Source organism: Lutjanus erythropterus, chromosome 3 (genome assembly GCF_056507025.1).
Source record: "Lutjanus erythropterus isolate fLutEry1 chromosome 3, fLutEry1.hap2, whole genome shotgun sequence".
NCBI lineage: Eukaryota > Metazoa > Chordata > Actinopteri > Lutjaniformes > Lutjanidae > Lutjanus > Lutjanus erythropterus.
The window spans coordinates 20,739,666-20,758,931 of NC_139319.1; the positions used below are offsets into that span (position 1 = coordinate 20,739,666).

General features: G+C 40.3%; 1 protein-coding gene across 1 annotated transcript in view; it reads right to left on the minus strand.

The window, feature by feature from the left end:
* The window catches only part of cabp4 (calcium binding protein 4), a 39,146-nt gene extending 21,651 nt beyond the window's left edge, over positions 1–17,495 (minus strand). The window contains exons 1-4 of the mRNA XM_084712981.1: positions 17,422–17,495; positions 7,829–7,885; positions 6,560–6,658; positions 4,992–5,124 (exon numbers count right to left, since the gene is read on the minus strand). Of these exons, the coding sequence (XP_084569107.1) occupies positions 4,992–5,124; positions 6,560–6,658; positions 7,829–7,884 (288 nt within the window). The 5' untranslated portion in view covers position 7,885; positions 17,422–17,495. The remainder of the gene's footprint in view (positions 1–4,991; positions 5,125–6,559; positions 6,659–7,828; positions 7,886–17,421) is intronic.
* Between the last annotated feature and the right edge of the window lie 1,771 nt (positions 17,496–19,266).

A 19,266-nucleotide genomic window follows, 5' to 3' on the forward strand; every position in this document is an offset into this window, starting at 1 on the left:
GGGTAGGGACCACAACAAAATGAAAGAGGAATAGGGGCACAAATGAAGGCAAATTGCAAAAAAAAAAAAAATCTTTAGAAATATATTGCTTTTATAGAATAAATACTTAAAACATGTATGCTTAGACAAAACTCGGTCACGACGGTCACACACATTATGATGTCGGAAGAAAAGCAGAGACTTTACACATATACACATGTATATTTATATTTATATATATGTATGTATAAATATCCAGTGTATATTATACAAATAGTCCTCATCAAATCTACCAATTAGTCTACATGGCAGTCAGGGGAACATTTACTTTCCTTGGAGTAATTAGTTTTTTTCCTGGGATTTGATGAGCCATAATGGGCAACACTGTGAAATCACATTTATAAACAACTCATTTGCAACAGCAAATGTGTTCTGAGGAAACATAATATATTGAGGAAATGTTAATTAATGTAGGTCTAACTGTAAAATGTTCACCGACAAGATATTTCATTTGAGCCAAAATATCTAATCTTGCAGTACGGTATCTGCTTGTAATGACTAGAACATTTTTAATCTTTTTTAATGATTATGTTTAGGCACTCACAGCACTTGGTAAAGGTTAGGGAAAGGTCTCAGATTAATGCAAAGTCAACAGTGACTTCAGACACAACGTGTGTATTAATATTGTACTGAAACAACAAACTTTCCTTTACGTCTGGAGTTCAATAAACACGCTCTTATTTTTGGTGAACTGAACTGAATGTGTCTGTTTGCAACTAAGGAACATGAGCGTCATTAATTCCCACAAGAATTTAACAACGCTCATGCACTGTGTTTTATGGCACCTTTTATGGCTTTTAAAAGTAATCTGTCTGTGATTCTACATTAGTATACAGTGATGCGTTTAGTTTTGGAAGTGGGCAGTGGCGATGTTTGGGGGCTGGTGATGAATGGGTAGGAGGTTTATTAAATAAGAATAGCTCACAGCAGCTCATTAAAAAAAAACAAGAGCAATAAAAAAGGGGCGAACCATTTCACTTTTTGGAACTGGGAACAAAATTCAAAAATAGTTGTTCATTTTAATTCCCTTTCTATTTGAATTATTGACGCAAAAAGTGTTGCCTCTGAACATAATCCGGACATATTTGTTTGTTTCCACAACATAATTGGGAAAACAATTTAATACTATGTAAGTGTAATTTCTAGAAGACGGGGTTGTAAAGGAGTTCTGTGTCAGATCAAGGAGAGCACGGAAATTCTTCATTTATACTTCACAATCACAGGCTCATTTATCAGCTGTTTGGTTATCAGCTGACTTGTAACATCCAATCATTTTCATGCAGGTGCACAGCATGATAGTTATAACCTCATATGTCTACCTTTGTGCTGCGGGTGTTACAGTGGTGTCTGACAGATGTGAGAAGGGGAAAAAAAACCTTTAAAGATAACACAGTATAGCTGACTAGCTGTTACACCACACCTGATGTCATATAGACTTTTTTTAAGAGAAGAATTTGAAAATATAAGTGGCTGTGGGGGAATAAAACCAATCATCTGTTGATCTTTACAAATCAAAACTGCCAGCCAGTGAGCAGCTCCACTGGAACAGTTCGGGTTAAGGGCCTTGCTTAAGGGCACCTCAGTGGTGGTGATTAGCGAGGCAAAAGCGTTTCTTTTTCACTTTCCTCTTCCAGATTTATCCTTCCGGTCTGGGATATTGAACCTTCTGGTCACAAGCTTGCTTCTCTAACCTTTAGGCCACCACTGGCCAAAGGGGGGTAATTCTCAAACACTTGTTTTAACTGTCACTTCCTTAATGGAAATGTCTCTGGATGGACCACATGTTTAACCACGTATATTCCTAGTATAATGACATCTCAGGACATGATGTTGGTGCTCAGTGTTTGAAATAAATGATTGTGACCCCGTGCATGTGACGTTTAAACTTCTCAGTTTTAGTAGATCATAGAATAAGTCCTTGCAGTTACTGTCCATTTCTCACCAATTATGTTAATGGGTTTTTGCCATTCAGGGTTCTGTCCTTGACAGAACAGAGTTTTTTAGTCAGTCTCATTAACATCCTGGATCCGATCCACATCCATTTCCTTCATATATAGACACAACATGTAGCCAAAATCTTCCTCTCTGTCTTCTTTAAAAGATGTGACCGCCTTTAGTTTCTGTGAAGAACAACGCTGATCCTCTTGAATTAACCATTTGGCCATAAAAAAATACTATATCTTAAGAAGTTGGACATGTACTATAAATGGTGCACTCCATATATCAACTGATGTTTTTCACAGAAATGGGGAAGGTGCCATTGAGCTGGATCATTTTCTGGCTCATTTCCAGCTGTCAGTTGCCCAAATATTCAGTGATGCCCCACAGCAATCTGGGATCAGGGTATCAGACATGAACAGAGCCAAAGTTTAACTTGAACCAACCAGGCCGTTCATGGAAACCGGCCCAGCGTCCAGACTCCAGGCAGTAAATCATCTGTGAAGTGGAATTATTGGAGTGACTTCTTTGAGAGCATGTTTTTTTTTTTTTTGTAGGTTTAGAGGATGACGTAACACAGAATGAATGGAGGTGGTTAATGATATTGACTTTCCACAGTCCTCCGACTGATTCTATATCAGCAATTAATGGTTAGCAAACAGCGTGTTCATTTTCAGACGGTCATCGTTCACCGTAAGCAGCTACAACCAGTGTTTATATTTTCAATCAATAGTTACCACTTAGAAACAGCTGAACAAATGGATCCATTTTCCAACTCCATTCTGTGTAACTTTAGAGTAAGTGTTGTGTTGTTTCTTTCAGCAGTGACTCAGCTTGTAAACCTCCACTTTATCGACCTTTCTTTGCCACTCTCTCCGCCAACTATCTCTCCATCAGCCTCATGGACACCCAAATGTACAAAAGTAAATGAATAATCATATCTATAAATACAGACAACATGTAATTATGACGCTCTGACATATCAAAAGGTTTTAAACCCCTGTTCATTTTTATGAAACATTACATAATCCTGTTTCTTTTCACAGTAACATGGTCTGTTGTTGGTAATTTCTATTTCATTCCAGCATTTATTATCTTGACAGTTTCTGTTATTGACTGTTACCTTGGTCTGAATTAAAGGACAGCGAGTTACATAACTGGCTCTTCTCTTGATTGCCACACAAAGATGTTGTGGTGAAAAGTAACATTTTAAAATAAAACAGTTATTTGAAAGAACGACATTGGGATGTTCCTAACAACAAATCGAGGTAATTGAAAATTGAAATTTAGACTAGTCAACTAGCTTAAAAGTAAGAAAAACACTCAGGGATGGTAAACAATATCATATTGTTTTGCAGAGTGTCGCTAACGTTTGCACCAGCAGCCTGCTATGCTTGCAGGCTAACATCCACATACCTGTGCTGAATGTGATTACATCTGTCTGGCCAACTGGTTACATTCCAGTTTGTCCTGACAGCCTACAAAAACCTAATTTGATTTTTTTTTTTTTTTAGATCAAAATACTACAGAACCCACAGGTTTAGATGTCACTTTGCCCCTGATATAAAGAGTCATAATAGATATTGTTCATGGCAGCCATTGATATGAAATAGTAGGGTAAAAACTAGGGGTAGGAATCTCTGGGTACCTGTAGATTTGATTACGATTCAGAGCGCTAGGATTCAATGATAAAACAATTCTTGATGCATCTGATGACTGAATTAATATAAAAGGGGGCACAATTTTAAGTTTCTTGCTCCAGTTTCCCTGAAATACAATATGAAACATAACCAGCAATTAAATAGTCTGCAGTCTTTTTATTTTTAAAGAAGTTAACTGCATTAATTAATTAAGCAATTTGAAAGAATCCTACAGTCGCCTGCCTGAATGACAATAAAAAAAATGAGGGGGGAGGCAGAGTGTTTTGCTGTGTGAGGTGTTATTCATGTTATGTCTCCAGCAGTGGAGAGCAGCCTCTCTGCTGCACTGTGAGCTCTGAGGAAAGACCTTGCTGTCCAACATGCAGAGCAGGTACTGGGTTTTTGTGGTGAAACAGACTGAGCAGAGGCTTATTTTCTTCATCACAGAGTTGGTCGAAGTTGTTAAATGCCGTGGTGTGTGTCGCTCAGCCGCTGTCGTTTGTTACAGCGGATAGCTGCTCCGCTCCATGAACGTCTTAACGTCTCTGGGTGATGATAAAAAGTTTTCATGTTCATCTCACAAATTTAAATATTCGGACGCTAAATCAAAATATGCAACTGCTGCCTTTTCAGAAGATGAAGTACGTCTCTGTCGGGGTGCTGAGTTCCACACTTTTCACTCTGTCAACTTCATGTTAACTGACATTTAGAAAATAAATTTTGGACTTCTATGACTTGATTCAGAATCGTCTGCATTTTCCCCACCCCTCGTAAAAACAGGTGTTACCAATGATAGTCATTAAAGTCCCATTCAGTTAAGTCAGCCATCATGTGCAATAACAGCAGCAGCCTGACTCATAGCTGCTTGACTTTAATGACTGACTGACTGTAGGAACAGAACCTTATTTAGTATCATTGGTAACATGTGTTTGCTATTTCACATCAGAATGGCTGCTGTAAAAATCGCGACTTCTAGTGAGCTTTGTCACTTGAATATAAGACATTTTGTGGCAGTCGCTGAAACAACCGATGCAGTTGTCTTTCATGGGAGTGCAGTCTCACAGGAACAGGTAGATGAGTCAGGAAGGTCAGTCAGTCAGATGAGTCAGGAAATGATGCTGAGAGCATTGGGTGTTAGGGGTGTGTTGAACTTACAGCCAGTGATGTCATCAGCTTAATTCACACAACTGAGCATCATCAACTAATCAGCTGCCACACCTGCTATTTATTAGCTGCTGTTCTCTGACACCTGCTCCTGACGATGGCTTACATAGAACTGGAAGCTTGAAACTGTGACTCTGTCTTTTTTTGGAGTAACCAACAAGTGTGTCAAGGCTGTGACAAGGCTGAGTGGTACAGTGCTGTTGAACTGACCTGTCCAAAGAGCTTGTTGAGGTACGAGATGTAGGCGGCGGCCACCGCTGAGCTGTTGCTGAGGCTCCTTTTACCACGCCGCTGACCATCTTCGTTACCAGAGCCCTTCCCCTGGGCCGAGGGCGACTTTGAGCTGTGAAGTGTGCATTTGCGTGCCAAGTGTTGAGAGCTGTCATCATCAAAGCCAAGGCCTGTGTACCCCCCCCCCCTCCTAACTTATATAAATAAACACACTTAAGTGCCTTTTGGGTGATTACTCCATTGAGCCCTGGAATAATTGTGGGGGAATGATTGAAAAACATCACCGGTTCAATCAGCTGACATCAGTGGTTATGCCACTCACATGAAACATGAAGGAAGTGCACTCTTAGAAATAAAGGTACTAAGTAGAGCCATGAAGGGTTCTTTGGCTTGTCCCCAGAGGAGAACCTTTTCTGGTTCCTGGTTGTACACCTTTTATAAAGGGTCCACTTGGAGCCCTTTCAGAGAGTTCTACCTAGACCCGGACAAAAAGGGTAGTACCTCTCTGGGAGTTCTATCCAGAACCATTCCACCAATAACCCAACTGAAAACCTTTTTTATTCATTGTTTTTTATCAAGAACACACCCATGGGGGTACTTTTGAGAAGCATACCATATTCTGAGGGTTTGATCTAGAACCCACTAAGGGGTGTCCTACCAAGAACCATTTTATAGCCCAAAGGTTTTATCTAGAACACACTGAATGGGTTCTACAGAGAACCTTATTACATACTGAGGGTTTTATCTGAAATCCACCAGGGGGGTTCTACCAAGAAACCTTACCTTTTATGTTCCAAGGGTTTTTTCTATGACACACTAAAGAGGTGTTATCTAGAAACCACCAAGGGAGTTCTACTGTGAATCTTTTTTATTCCATGGGTTCTATGAAAAATACACCTGGGGAGTTCTACTGAGAACCTTTTCATGTCTCAAGGGTTTTATCTGAAATCTGCCAAGGGAATTCTACCAAGAACAGGGTTTTTTTCAAGGACACACAGAAGGGGTTCTACAGAGAACCATATCATATTCCAAAGATTTTAGGTAGAACCCACCCAGGGGGTTCCCCAGTTCTGGGTAGAACCCACCCAGGGGGTTCTACCCAGAACCTTTTGATATTTTGAGGGTTTTGTCCAGAACATACCTACTGAGAACTGGTTTTTAAAAAAATGACTTAATGGAAGAGTTCTTCAAGGATTTCCACAATCTCATGAAGAACTCTTTCTTCTAAGAACGTTGGCTTTCAATGAAAGGGTTTCTTAGTGGAACTGTTAGTCTTACCAAGAACTTTTGACAAACACTTTTTCTATTATGAACCATTAGCTCTTCAGGAACAAATGCTTCTTGGTAGAACCTCAGCCCTCCAGGAAGAACTCTTTTGGAACCATTATTTCTACGAGTGCCTGTCTTAGCAGGACAACTTTGAAATTCTGAAAGGCTGTTTTGCAGCCGACGTACCAATCGATGGCACTAATTGGGTGCACAAATCTACACAACCCACTCCCCCTCATGCTAATCAATGTTGATTAGAAACAGAGAATGATAATAACCAGAATTTCTTGGAGAGGCTGAGCTGAAGGGCCTTGCTTTTGAATCTCGTTGCTGGCGATCTGCCAGCTGCTCCACCCCTCCCTCCTCGTGGAGACATGCTGGAAAAGAAAGAAGCCTTAATCAATTCAAAGTGCACTTAATGTCTCTGTAATTAATATTAATACTTTTCAAAAAGATTCTCATAACCAAAGATAAGAATCAACAATGCTGAACTGTGTGGCTTGACATGGACGGATCCTCCTGTTGAGGAAGTCAAGATAGATTCAGACTGCTGATGGACGGCAGCAGCAATGGGAGACAATTGTTTGAATTTTGCAAGTTTCAGCGACTTTGGAAAAATGTAAAAATCTTTCCAAAGAAGGCTACACCAACTCTTGTTTCTCTCCATCTTTCTCTTCACTGTCCATCACTTGCTACTCTATAACAGTGGGGACCCCCAGGAGTCATTTAAGGGGTTCCACACTTGCAGTTCTCGGGATCACAAATTAATTATTTAGTTTTTTCAAGATAATGAAATGAATTAACCCATTATCACAAGGAAACGAACGTTTTTATCCTGCGATAACTGAATAATTCAGCATCCTCTCAGCATCTGTACTTGCCATTTTTTCTGGGGACCACTTTGAGAACCCCTTTAAGAAGCCCTGAGGGTCCCCAAAACCCCACTTGAGAACCACGGTTGTAAAATAGTGAGTGATCAAGTGAAAGATAGATGGGGTATTTTTTCTGGGAGTTTCTGGGAGATTTCAGATGAGATTTGTTGTCCTGAAGTAAATAAATATTTTGGCCTGTTATCACAAGAAAACAAGCTTTGTTATCTTGAGATAACATTCTAATTAACCCCGTAATCATGAGAACACGAGCTATGTTTTACTGAGATAATGTAATAATTAACCTGCAAGAAAACAAGCTTTATTGTAAGCACAGCCATTCAGTACATGGCCTAGGTAAATAAATAATATAATGACAAGATGTATAACTATTTTGGTTATGGGTTTCATACACTTTCTGTAATAAAACATCTAAAAGTAAAAATCTGGGACCCTGGGAGAAAAGCTTAAAGTGGGTCCAAGGTCTTATTTGATGTAAAAAAGTTTGATAACCTCTTCTCCATAAGAAATACATGTAGCAGTATCTTAACACGGACAGGTTTAAAGCTCACAGCCTCACCTCTTCACTTCAGCATGTAGTAAATTGGTAATTTGACTTTACAACTGTGTTTATTCTCTATTAATCTTGTCCACCACTTTCAGTTAGCTCTCACTGACCTGCCAGCAGAGGAGGGTCTACTGTCTGGTCCTCCCTTTGCACTTTTCAAAGACATCCTGGATGGAAGAAAAAGATAAATGTGGACAGGGATGTGAGCATGGGGGAAATACAAGAAATCTCAGAGAAGAACAGTCAGAATCCAAAAGGCTAAATATGCATTTTGGACAAAAGCCATTCATATTCAATGTTATTAAAGCTGCATAAATAATTTATCACCTCATAAAGTTGTTATACAGTAGCAAATGTGTTAGCAAACATTTTCCTGTTAACACATTTAGTAGACAAGGAGCATCATTAGCATTCATTTGTAGTCATCTTCCTGGCAACCGGTCCAGTATTCACTCTCCTTTTGGCTGTGCTTTGCTCTCCATCAACTCCTGAGGGAACTGTCAGGCTTTTTAGTTTGCTAAATCCTCCGCTGTGTTCACCAGCAAGTCACTAACTTTGTTAATCTGCCATTCAGTGCTGGGTTTATCAGAGCTTCTTTGCTAAAAACAGTAAGAGCAGCAATACCGGCTGTGAAAGGAACTGAGGTTGATGAACTAAAACAGTAAATGTGTGGGCTGTAAAACCAAAACAATTGGCTTAAAGATGCTAAAACACGACACAGATTTTACAATACCGTCATTATTGTGCAAAATGTTGTGGCATATTAAAATTAATGTGCCTTACTCTGGCTGTAATATCCCAGAAGAGGGCAACGCACATAATTGTAGAACTTTATTTGCATCTACTAACTACTATTGTCCTTACAGACTCCTTAAGATGTGGAGGGTAACATTACAAGCAAAGCACGCTAATTTCTGTCTTAGCTGCAAGAACTTACAAAAAACTCATGTGCTTCCATCATGTGAGGAAGTGAAGACTAAATTAGGTCCAGGACAAAGTAAGCTGTGGGTAGATGGAAACTTGAGAGCTGTTTCTGTGGCTGGTCTTATGTTGCTTCTCTGTTTATTTTGCAGCCTGGTGTTCTGTTGGGGGTTGTAGCTACTAGCATCTATTGCACTCCCACAGACTGTGGTGATGTTGGACTAATGTTGTAATACTGAGGGACAGTCTCAGCCTCGTCTGAAGCCAGTTAAATAACCAGAATAGTAGGTTGATGTGGAGAGGGTTCAGCATTAAAGGGATAGTTCACCCAAAAATTATTATCTACTCACACTCATGCCGTTTGATGGTTGGGCTTAGTTTTTTAATCCTCAAATCACTGCTGGAGTTTCACAGGAAAACAGTGTTGCAGAATCTCGGCATGAGTGTGAGTAAATATTGACTAAATTTTCATTTTTGGGTGAAGTGTCTCTTTGTTTTTTTTTCACTTGCCCAAAAAATCTGCTTGTCCAAAGACAATATTTACTTGCCCCCATAAAACAGTTTTCTTTATGAGCTGCCAGCAGATAACAACAAAGACTAATGTTAATTGTCATGTTTAATCTAAGGTTGCGAGAAATCATGCAAAATGACCATTCCAGTTTCTCCAGAGTCCAAGGTGATGTTTTGAATTGTCTTGTTTTTTCAGTCTAAAATCCAAAGATATTTACTTTGACATTATAATCAAGGTAGAAATACAACACATATATATCAATATTTGAGAGTCTGAAAGCCGCAACTTCTGCCAATTTGCACAAAACATTACTTTAAAGATGAATTGGTTATAAAAATATTTAAAATATTAAAAATAGTTGAATTCTTTTTTTAAACACATGCTTGATCGGACAAGTGAGTTGCTAGATTTATAATCCTGAAGTGGCATTTCTCTGTGGTTTTGTTGCTACAGAGCGCCCTCTCTGCTGTGTGATCCATGCCAGCGTGTGTCTATAGTGTCACATAGCCAGACCTCCAGATCCCCACAGTGCTACTGTGTCTGATGCTGCTGTATGTAAATGTACTGATGGACATGCCTCATGGTACACTGACTATTGTGCTTGTATTTATTTACTTTGGGCTTTCTGCCAAATAAATACTGTTGAGATAGCATTTGTCTGACTATGAGAATGAATTATGTTACATATACTAATTAACCTACATTATCAGGCAGGCTGTTCCTCCCAAAACACAGGGGCATATATCTCATTTTCATTCCTATTTCGAGCCAATAAACCTTTTTTTTTAAATTTAATCTTCTTTCATAAGACATGTTCCCTTACATTGCCAACAGAATGAAAATAAACTGAACCATATGTTGAGTGTAGTATGCCTTATTATTTTTGTAATACACTCATATATACAGTAAGTGTAAAAAAACAAAACAATTTAACAACTTGCCTCTAGTTTGCAGAGAGTATGGCACATAGACCCATAGGTTCTACATCTTATAAGATATGTGACGGAAGAGGAATCACCCCAATCCAATTTACACAGAGATTAATTTGGACAAGAGGACACGCAATCAAACAATAAATGATGTCCGTGTAAATGATACACAAAGAGAGAAGGTGGGTGGAAAGCTCAAGATGGCTGAAATGAATGGATCAAAGGATCAGAGAAGAATGGTGTGAAAAACTGGAAAGATGAGAGCATGAGATATATGGGGAAGAGAAAGATGAAGAAAAAGGAACTGAATGACAATCACATGTGTTGGATTTTCAGAGGAGGAGCAGGAGAGACTTATGGCTGTCTGTTTGAGCAGCAGATTAATGTTCTGTCATGGATCTCTGCAGTTCTGGCTATCAGCGTCTGATGATGAACGACCGTACTTGGCAGTGATGCGCTATAAACATAACGCCTCTCTCCGCCTTCTCACATACCGCGAAGATGGTGCAAAGACAGATACCCAAAGGTCTGCTCCAGCAGCCGCTACTCTGGGGCCGTGTAGACCACGAGGGCCGTAATGAGAAGAGACACAAAGACCAGCCAGTCTTCTAAATTACGCCTGCCCGTTTAATGTGCCTCCGCCGAACGAGCCGCGTTCCCAACTCCCACTGGGTTGAACAAAACGTGCCATGACTGAGGATTTATTGCCTGTCTGTCACGCTTCCATGCAATCAGTGTGCATGTGAAACATGGTGATTGCAACACACTCAGAGCATGTTAAGCTGTACGGGTAGGAAACAGGGGTATTTTCATCTCAACACATGATTACAGCCAAGACACTCCTTTAAAATTATTTATAGGATCTTAATATACTGTACTTTACAGTACAGCAATGGTTTATTTATATAGATATACAGCTGATGAGATACTCTGCTTTGCATTCAAGATAAGTTCATGTTTACAACACACACTCACACACACACAGACTTGTGTTACTATATTTGTGAGGACCCATCATTAATCTAATACATTCTCTAGCCCCTTACCTCTAACCCTACCCATCACAAGTGTCTAACTCTACGCCGTACGGGAACCCAAATCTAATTGTAACCATAAACCTAAAACCAAGTCTTACAAGCAGAGAAAGAGAAAGGACCAGCATAGAAGCTGAGTAATGTGCTGCTGTGGACAGGAACAGCAGCAAAACATTTTAGCCACTTTAAAAAATGCTCACCTGAAAAACAATCAATCTAAAAAAATCAATATCAGAATATTAACAGAATGTTTTCACCGCTTTACCTTGCTGTCAGACAGCCTTTTCCAGGAGGAAACTAAAGTTATATAAGCCATATATCTCTCTCTCTCTTGCTCAATCAGACTCCATTGGCAAAATCAGTAATTTTGAACAAACAGAACACAGGAGATTCTGTGTTCTACCGCTGCCTCGATTTGTTAGTTAGTGTTGTTGTGTGACTTGGGTGAATCCAAACTAACCTTTTAAAACACTAAAGTCAAAAACAAACTAACTGATTGAGGAAGGTGCAGGCAAATAACTCCTGTGTTCTGTGAGGTAAAATAGCTGATTTCGCCTATGGAGACTGGCTAAGTGAGAGAGAGTGATATTTTCCTTATGGCTTCCTTATGTAGCTTCCTGACAGAAAAAGTTCTCTCATGGCAAAATAAAGGGGTGAATATATTCCAAATATAGCATACACTGATATTGACTTTTTTTTTAGATTTAAAGCTACTCCATATTTGGTTGATTTCTGAGGTCCTTGCAGACAAAAACAGGAGCGTTTCCACTTAAATAAACACAAAATATAACTTTAAAAGTAAAATGATCGAAACAAAAATCTCCTCCTGCTTCTTTGTAAGTGTTTAATGTGCTACTCACTGTAACTTTGGATCAGAAAATGTAAACACGGGCTCGTTCACCTGATTTCAGGGAGAATCCGATCCAGTGGCATTTACATCTACTACACGGAAACAGCCGATCTTCTGCCAGATGGTCTTGTTAACTCATGTACATCACATAGAGGCATCAGGAATAAATTGAAACTATTTCATAACCACTTAAAAACTCCTTGCAATAGCTTGAAGTGGCTAAAATACATTTTGCTGCTGACCTTTCTTCTGTGGTGGTACTCTTCTTCTTCAAACTGAGGGTTTGTTGAGCAACATCTACTGTAGGTAATACACTGATTATTCTTCACCATACGTCATACAACCCCACTTCAAATAATCAGAACTATCCCTTTAATCCTCAAACAGCCCTTTAAACTTGTAGCATCCATCAGATCCAGCAGACTTGTAGCACAAAGCTGGTTGGACCCCACAAGTATAGCAGGCTCCTGGTTTTCGAACCTCATAAATATAGTAGAATAAGCCCACACACATACACACAGTTGTCTCTCCCACTTCCTAAACATCCACATTGCACATGTGGGTAAAGCAAGATATCTGGGTTTTCTATAGCGTTGGTCTCACATTGTTTGCCAGAAGAATTGCTCTCGTCTTCAGTGAGCACAAACTCCCATCAGAGTAAACAAACACACCCACGTAAACACACACACATGCGCGTTTCACTACACAAGCCATTGAGCAGCAGCACTGTGTGTGTCTGCAGCTTTCCTCCCTAAGTGGCCAATTGCTGTCAATCACCGAACCGACACAAGCAATTTTAGATCCTAATCACGCTAATTGAAGTAATGAAATGGAGGGCCAGGTGGACCGGGCTAAAACAAACACAACTAACACAGCTGATGATGGAGAGCGTGCCTCACCAGAGAGCTGCAGTGTAGGAGTGGCAGGAGCTGAATGGGCCTGGCTGGAGTGTTAGGGGTTAAACACTGAATGGATGTGCTTAATATATTTCACAAGAGCCACTGGACTGAAGGGCACTGATATCCACGGTATATATCCCCCAAACAAGGTCCACATACAATACAAACAGGCAGAAAATAGACAGCACTCAGAGCGGTCATTTCCCCACCAAGGCTGCACGATCCTTTAACTCTGTTATTCTGATTAGAGAAAATATTTTTCTGCATCTGGATGAGAATCTTCATCAAAACACACAGCAACACACATCATGCTGATTGCTGATGGTCATGATTTTTGGAGGACACATGAATCCTGTTTGGGAGTATTAAAGCTAGGAGGATGGAATGTGCAAAATTTCAAGTGAGTCACACTCATTAAGACTGTTATGGCCTTTCATTGCCTCCGCAAGGGAGATTATGTTTTCGTTTTGTTTGTTGGCTTGTTTGCTTGTTTGTCATCAGGATTACAGAAAAACCACTTGCCTGATTTTCATAAACCTTGTGGGAAGGGTGTAGCATGGGTCAAGACAGAACCCATTAAATTTTAGAGCAGATCCAAATCACACGGCAGATACACAAATTATTTTTCACTTTCTTGTACATTGCGAGACAAAGCATTTAGACTCCTGAGTCCTCCTCTAGTGTTCATCATGTGCCCATATTGTTTAAATAGTTGCACATTTTGCTCACTGAAGGATATAACACATGATCAGTGGTAAAACTGCTTTGTCCTGGTTGTTCCATTGTTTCCTATGGAGGAGAAAGCGCAAGCAGGACAGCTACCCTTGGCATGGTGCAACACTTGGATTTGCCCTCAAGCACTGTACTTCATGCAAGTTCATTTTGATTGAACTTTGACCTTGTTTGCTGCTGAGCTTTCAAAGTGCAACCAAGGAGATTATGGCTGTGTGTGACGATGTAGCCAGAAGCGACTACAGATGTATGGAAGCAACATAGGCAGAGGAGGGAGAGACTGATGATCGAGTCAGCATGGGAAGGGAACCCCAGTCCCACAAAAGATCTTGCGAGGGTGATCATTTTAACAATTATACAACATGCACATTGAAGAAAGAAAGCATAGAAGTCTTGTGAAAAATTTGCAAATCATGGGTTCCCTTCCAGACAAGACCAAAGAAAAGTGTATCAGAGTTCCCCAGACTCTTGATATTTTGAAGAAACTACAATTTTTCTTGTGTCTCTTGTGCAGGCAATATCAAAGAATGTGGCAACAAGATTACAGGATAAAAAGTGTTATCTCAAAAACAAGTGTTGATCCAAATCTGGTGAAGACTGGAGTACCTTTATAGAAGGACAGAGGACAGTCTTTCTAGGTGGAAGTGAGTCTTTCTTATACTGATACTTACATGTTGCTGGTCTGAGATCTGTACGGATCAGCCCCCATGCTTTGGATCCGTGGACTAAATGAAACCATCAGATTGTGAAAAACTGTTTTACTGTCCCTGTTACTTTTTAAAGTAATAAAAATGTTTTTGCCTGCAGCACAACTCTATGTGGCAACAGAGTCTTTAAAAGGAGGAAGAGTGATTGACCTAAAAGCTGTCACATCGCCTCTATCGAATGAAATTCTGACCATGACTCAGGGCGTTTTCAGAGGTCCAACTGGGAAACTGGGCAGGCTTGCCATCATACAAATAGATCATAAGATTGTGATGTTTATTGTTATAATGTGGCGATATCTGCTTCTGCATACAGCTCTGCTCAGCTCACTGGTGCAGATCTGTGTCTGTGTGTGATACAGTGTCTCTGTGTTGATTGGCTGTTACTTATGACGTGTAAACCAATCAGATAGTGTTGTGGGCGAGACATTGAGAGACTAGTGTTGTAGTGTATTATACTGTACAGTGTATGATTATCTATTATATGTACTATTGTATAGTAGAGCACATCTGAACCGTGAGTTTTGTGATCTGTTGCACCCGTACTGATTGGATTGTCTAGTTAATGTCAATGAGATCAGGAATTAGATGGGCTTGTGTTACCAGACAATGTTGACATCTTTCCCTCTACTGATCGTCTAGGGTTTTTTAAATGCATGGTAGTTGCTTCAACCAAATCTATGCTCTTTACATTTTTTTAAGGACACACTTTACTAGACACAATGTTCCCCTCCCATTCTCCTCAGTAGTGTGACTCTGGCAATGGAGTTTCTTTTAAACTCTCTAATTTTCTTCACCCAATTTTAACCTTAAAAGCTGGGAGATTGTCTCTATTGACCAAAGCGTTTGGAAACTGACTGAGTCTAGGAGTAACAAAGAAACTGTTGATTATTAGAAATGGCCTCATAGTAATTGAGGATTCCATCAATTTAACATTGCACACTTTTTACATTGTTAGACTCACAATGAAGTTAGAAAAAAGGCTTGAAATCAATGCAGCAGAACCAGAGATACTATCTTTTATTGCACACATTCTTCTTCCTGGTGCCTCAATTTCCCACAATGTAACTGAACTGCAGATGGTTCAGTCAGAGATTTCGGTGTATTTATGCTGCAATCCAAAAAAAAGGACCTCGAACACTGAATTGTGCAACGGAACAGTCATTCAAGTTCAACTGCAAGATCCACCTTATCAGCCCGAGTTTGCTGACATGAACACACCTGAGGTCACAGCAATATGGTGGCACATACAGTGAACACCTTTTCATCAGTTGTTATTATATGTAGTGTTTGTGTTGTGAAACATGCTTTGACAACTTTGCAGTTGCCATTTCCATTCTGTGAGCCTGTGCTAGGCTACTAGCGTGCTCCCCCCACCTCTTCAAATGTGAAAATTTGGCACGTGATGCCCAGTCAGTGTTGATGGTAAATGTAGTCACTGCAGTCAGAAACTGAATTCTCCTGCTTCGAATCCTGCATCCAGTGAAGAACTACAGGCTTCTTGGTCAATAGCACACAGATCAATTTATTGCTTCAACTGACTACATTTGCCATCAACACTGACTGGATATCCATATGAAAGTGATACATTTTCTCTCCGTATGGCAGGACTCTGAACTTCACAAGCATGCCTGGCAGCTCAATCAACAGAATAGCATAAACATCAGTTTTCTGTGGGAGTGTATGTTTCCCTGAGCAGATGCACTAGGGTGCATTTAGAGTGGAAGTTGGGAATCCCAACATGAAACTACTGACTTCTGTCTTGCAGTGGATTGCAGCATTATCCAGTAGCAGCTAATGTAGCCTCAAGCTACTAGCCTAAAGCAGAGATGGGGAGCAGGTTGCAGAGGTCTTGTAAACTCTCTATTTTCTAACTTCCCATCCTCAGATTTCACTTTCAAGCTTGTAGTGTTCGTCCCCAGCTGCTGGCGACTCAAGTAACATCACTTAAGGACATTTATCAGATTTTGCTTAGCTCCCTCTGGAGCCACAAAACACTTAATACAATTATTTTCACTTATGCAGAAGTCCTCTTCAAGTAAACAGACTTTGATGTGTAAAATTGGTGGATTCCCCTTTAAGCATTTTATGTTTTTCCACATCTGTTCACAGAAAATTGTCAAAATCAAAACACTTATTCCTGGGCACATGGCCTAAATTTAAACTGGCTGTCAATGACATTTGCTGAATGGTTTTTGAGATACTCTTCCAATTAACAGGCAAACAGTAAATGGGAACAAAAATTAACCTCCCTGGCAGATGTAAAAAAAAGCCCACAACATTCAAAGCCACAGATAGAAAAACACACAGCTCTGCTCAAATTGGCTGTGAGTTCAGGTGAGGCTTCACTCGTCTTTGTACTCTCCCTCTGTTTTCTTTTTTTTCTTATTTGTATTATCTTCCCATTCGCCTGCTGTCCAGTCAGAAGACAATCAATCCCAGAGGGCCGAGCAGCCTGTGTCTGATCCATAAACAACCAATAGTAATGCAATCGGGTCTGGCACTCCATCTTATCTTCACCTATCTTAACACCTCTCCACCACTTCCTCTACCTCACACAACCCCACCGCCCCCACAGCCCCCCCCCCAGCACTGATTTCATGTCACGGCTCTGAAATGAGACTGTCTCCTTCAGTATTGGTGCAGATAGGAGGAGGGGAGGGAGAGTGAGAATAAGATATTTTTCTCATTCACAGACATCATTTCCTGTCGATTCATTTAGAACAATCTCCTTATTACTGCTTTGTATTAATCTTGTCTAATTACAACCTCTTCCTTCTCCTTGTCCAGCCTGATAATCACACACTGGAGCTGGTCTAAATAAGTCTGTTGATGTGATTGTAGCAGCAACAGGGGCACAAATATTGAACCAAAACAAGCGGAAACAGTGGGCTGACCATCTGTCAGGCTCGTACAGCAAAATGTACTCGAGATCCAGATAATCAAATAGTATAAAGCAGAGAAGGGAAGTCTGTCAGTCTCATCAGAGAGCGAATGGCTACATTAAACATGATCATACAAGCTGATTCTTTTTTTTTTTTTAATTATTAAACATTGCAGGGTAAAAACAAGCTGACACCAATAATCATTTAAACACCACAATACACTTTTATACAAGCTTACCTTCTTCTTCTGTGTTTATTGTTCTGTTTAATCTGATTGTCCTCTCTGTTTGTCTTGGCTGATGATGATGTGAATGAGGTGTATCTCTATTGTATGAGCCGTACCTAACCTGAGGATTATATAATAGAGGGTGATTATCCGGCTAAATGTGTCAGGATTAGAGATGTAGCTGTCTGCCTCTGTCCTCAAGAACAAAAAGGGCAGTGATATTGTCTTACTGCAGTACGTCAGGGAAGCACATGAGCCAGTCTGTGAATCCAGATGAATTTATATTTCATTTCAATCTATTTTGGATTTAATGACTTTAGATTTAAGATGCAAAGTCCGTAAACCTCATTACTGTGATCGACCAAACTGTGGTACCATCATTACAGGTGCATGTTTATTTCAAACTAATGCCAGTATTTAAATATTCCTACAGTTTGAGTGACCCCATGTCAAAATAAACCACTTCAACTTGAGTGTGGACACATCAGGACAGGATAATGCAGCTTTTATGTTGAATTCACATGGTTTCAGGCAGATGGTAGTGTTATAATACTCAGTGGGTACATGACCAAAACTGGATGTTTTTGTAGAAGGTGAAGGATGAAAGGGTGGGTGCACTCTGGATGATGTAGTGGAGGGTTAGGGGTAGAATGGAGGATGACTGAGCATAGCTGAGCAGGGAATGAAAGCAGAGCGGCAGGTGAGACAAGAGCTTGAAGCACTAAGCAGTGTGGAGAGCTGAGAGTCATGCAGGCTGGCAGGAACGCAGGTGAAGATCCTGAAGCACAGGAAAAAAAATATCTAAACTGCAGGAAAACAAGCGATAACCTGAGTATGCACAACACTACGATGGCCTAGAGAGCTCAATACCAAACAAGCTGAAACAATGATCTCACAGCAAGTGGGTGAGAGACCAGGGCTGAAGTACTGCTGGAGTGATGAGCTGATGAGTGTCAGGTGTGCAGACAATCGGGCTGGCGTGCAGGTGATTGGACACGCTGGCTGCCACGTCCACAGCGCACGCACAGACGCAGACAGGGGAAGACGGGAGACGCAGGAGGACGAGAAGGAAATCCAGGAAAACAGGGAGACAACTGGGGTCACGACTGATCATGACAGCTAGACGGCAAACATAGTGCACAAGAGTAAAATACGGTGAAGCCAGCAGCGTTGCCATCAAAAGTTAAAATATTGTAATGGAATTTACAACTGGATGTTATGTAGCTCCTTCACACAAGAAGAAAACTATGTCTACCGCTGAAATTTTGCTAACTACTAGAGGAATGACCTTAAATATTAGACACCATACTAATTTATTCCTTTCTTTGTAAACAGTACATCACCGTAGCAAAACTTAGTCATTCAGATTTGCCTTGCTGCCATTCCAATGGTCTTTGTTTTTTCTGTGCCGTCCGACCGTGTGTTGTTTGTCTGCTGTCTACAGGCTTGCTGAATCCATGTGAGTGCACCATTATATGTCCCAGTCAGAAATTAAGCTTCAGGCATGAGCACACTGAGATAAGTAATTGAGAAAGAAACAAAAGGGGAAACATTTATGCATGTCTGACTTGACAATGAGCACAGATGCGAGGGGCAAAAGAATATTAAAGAATATTACATTATACTAATGTGAAGTGATAACAGACCAGCCATGCTCTGATCCACAATATGACTTTGTTGTGTATTATTTAAAACAAAATTCAACAGCACATTTATCTTTAGTTTATGGCTCGTGTTTTGAGCTCACTGAATTTTGATACACTTGTTCTGATTAAATTACGCACTTATAGACCCTTTTAAACCCGACGTCATTGAAAAGCTGCGCCCGCATTTCGGCAACAGAAGTAGCGGTTTCCC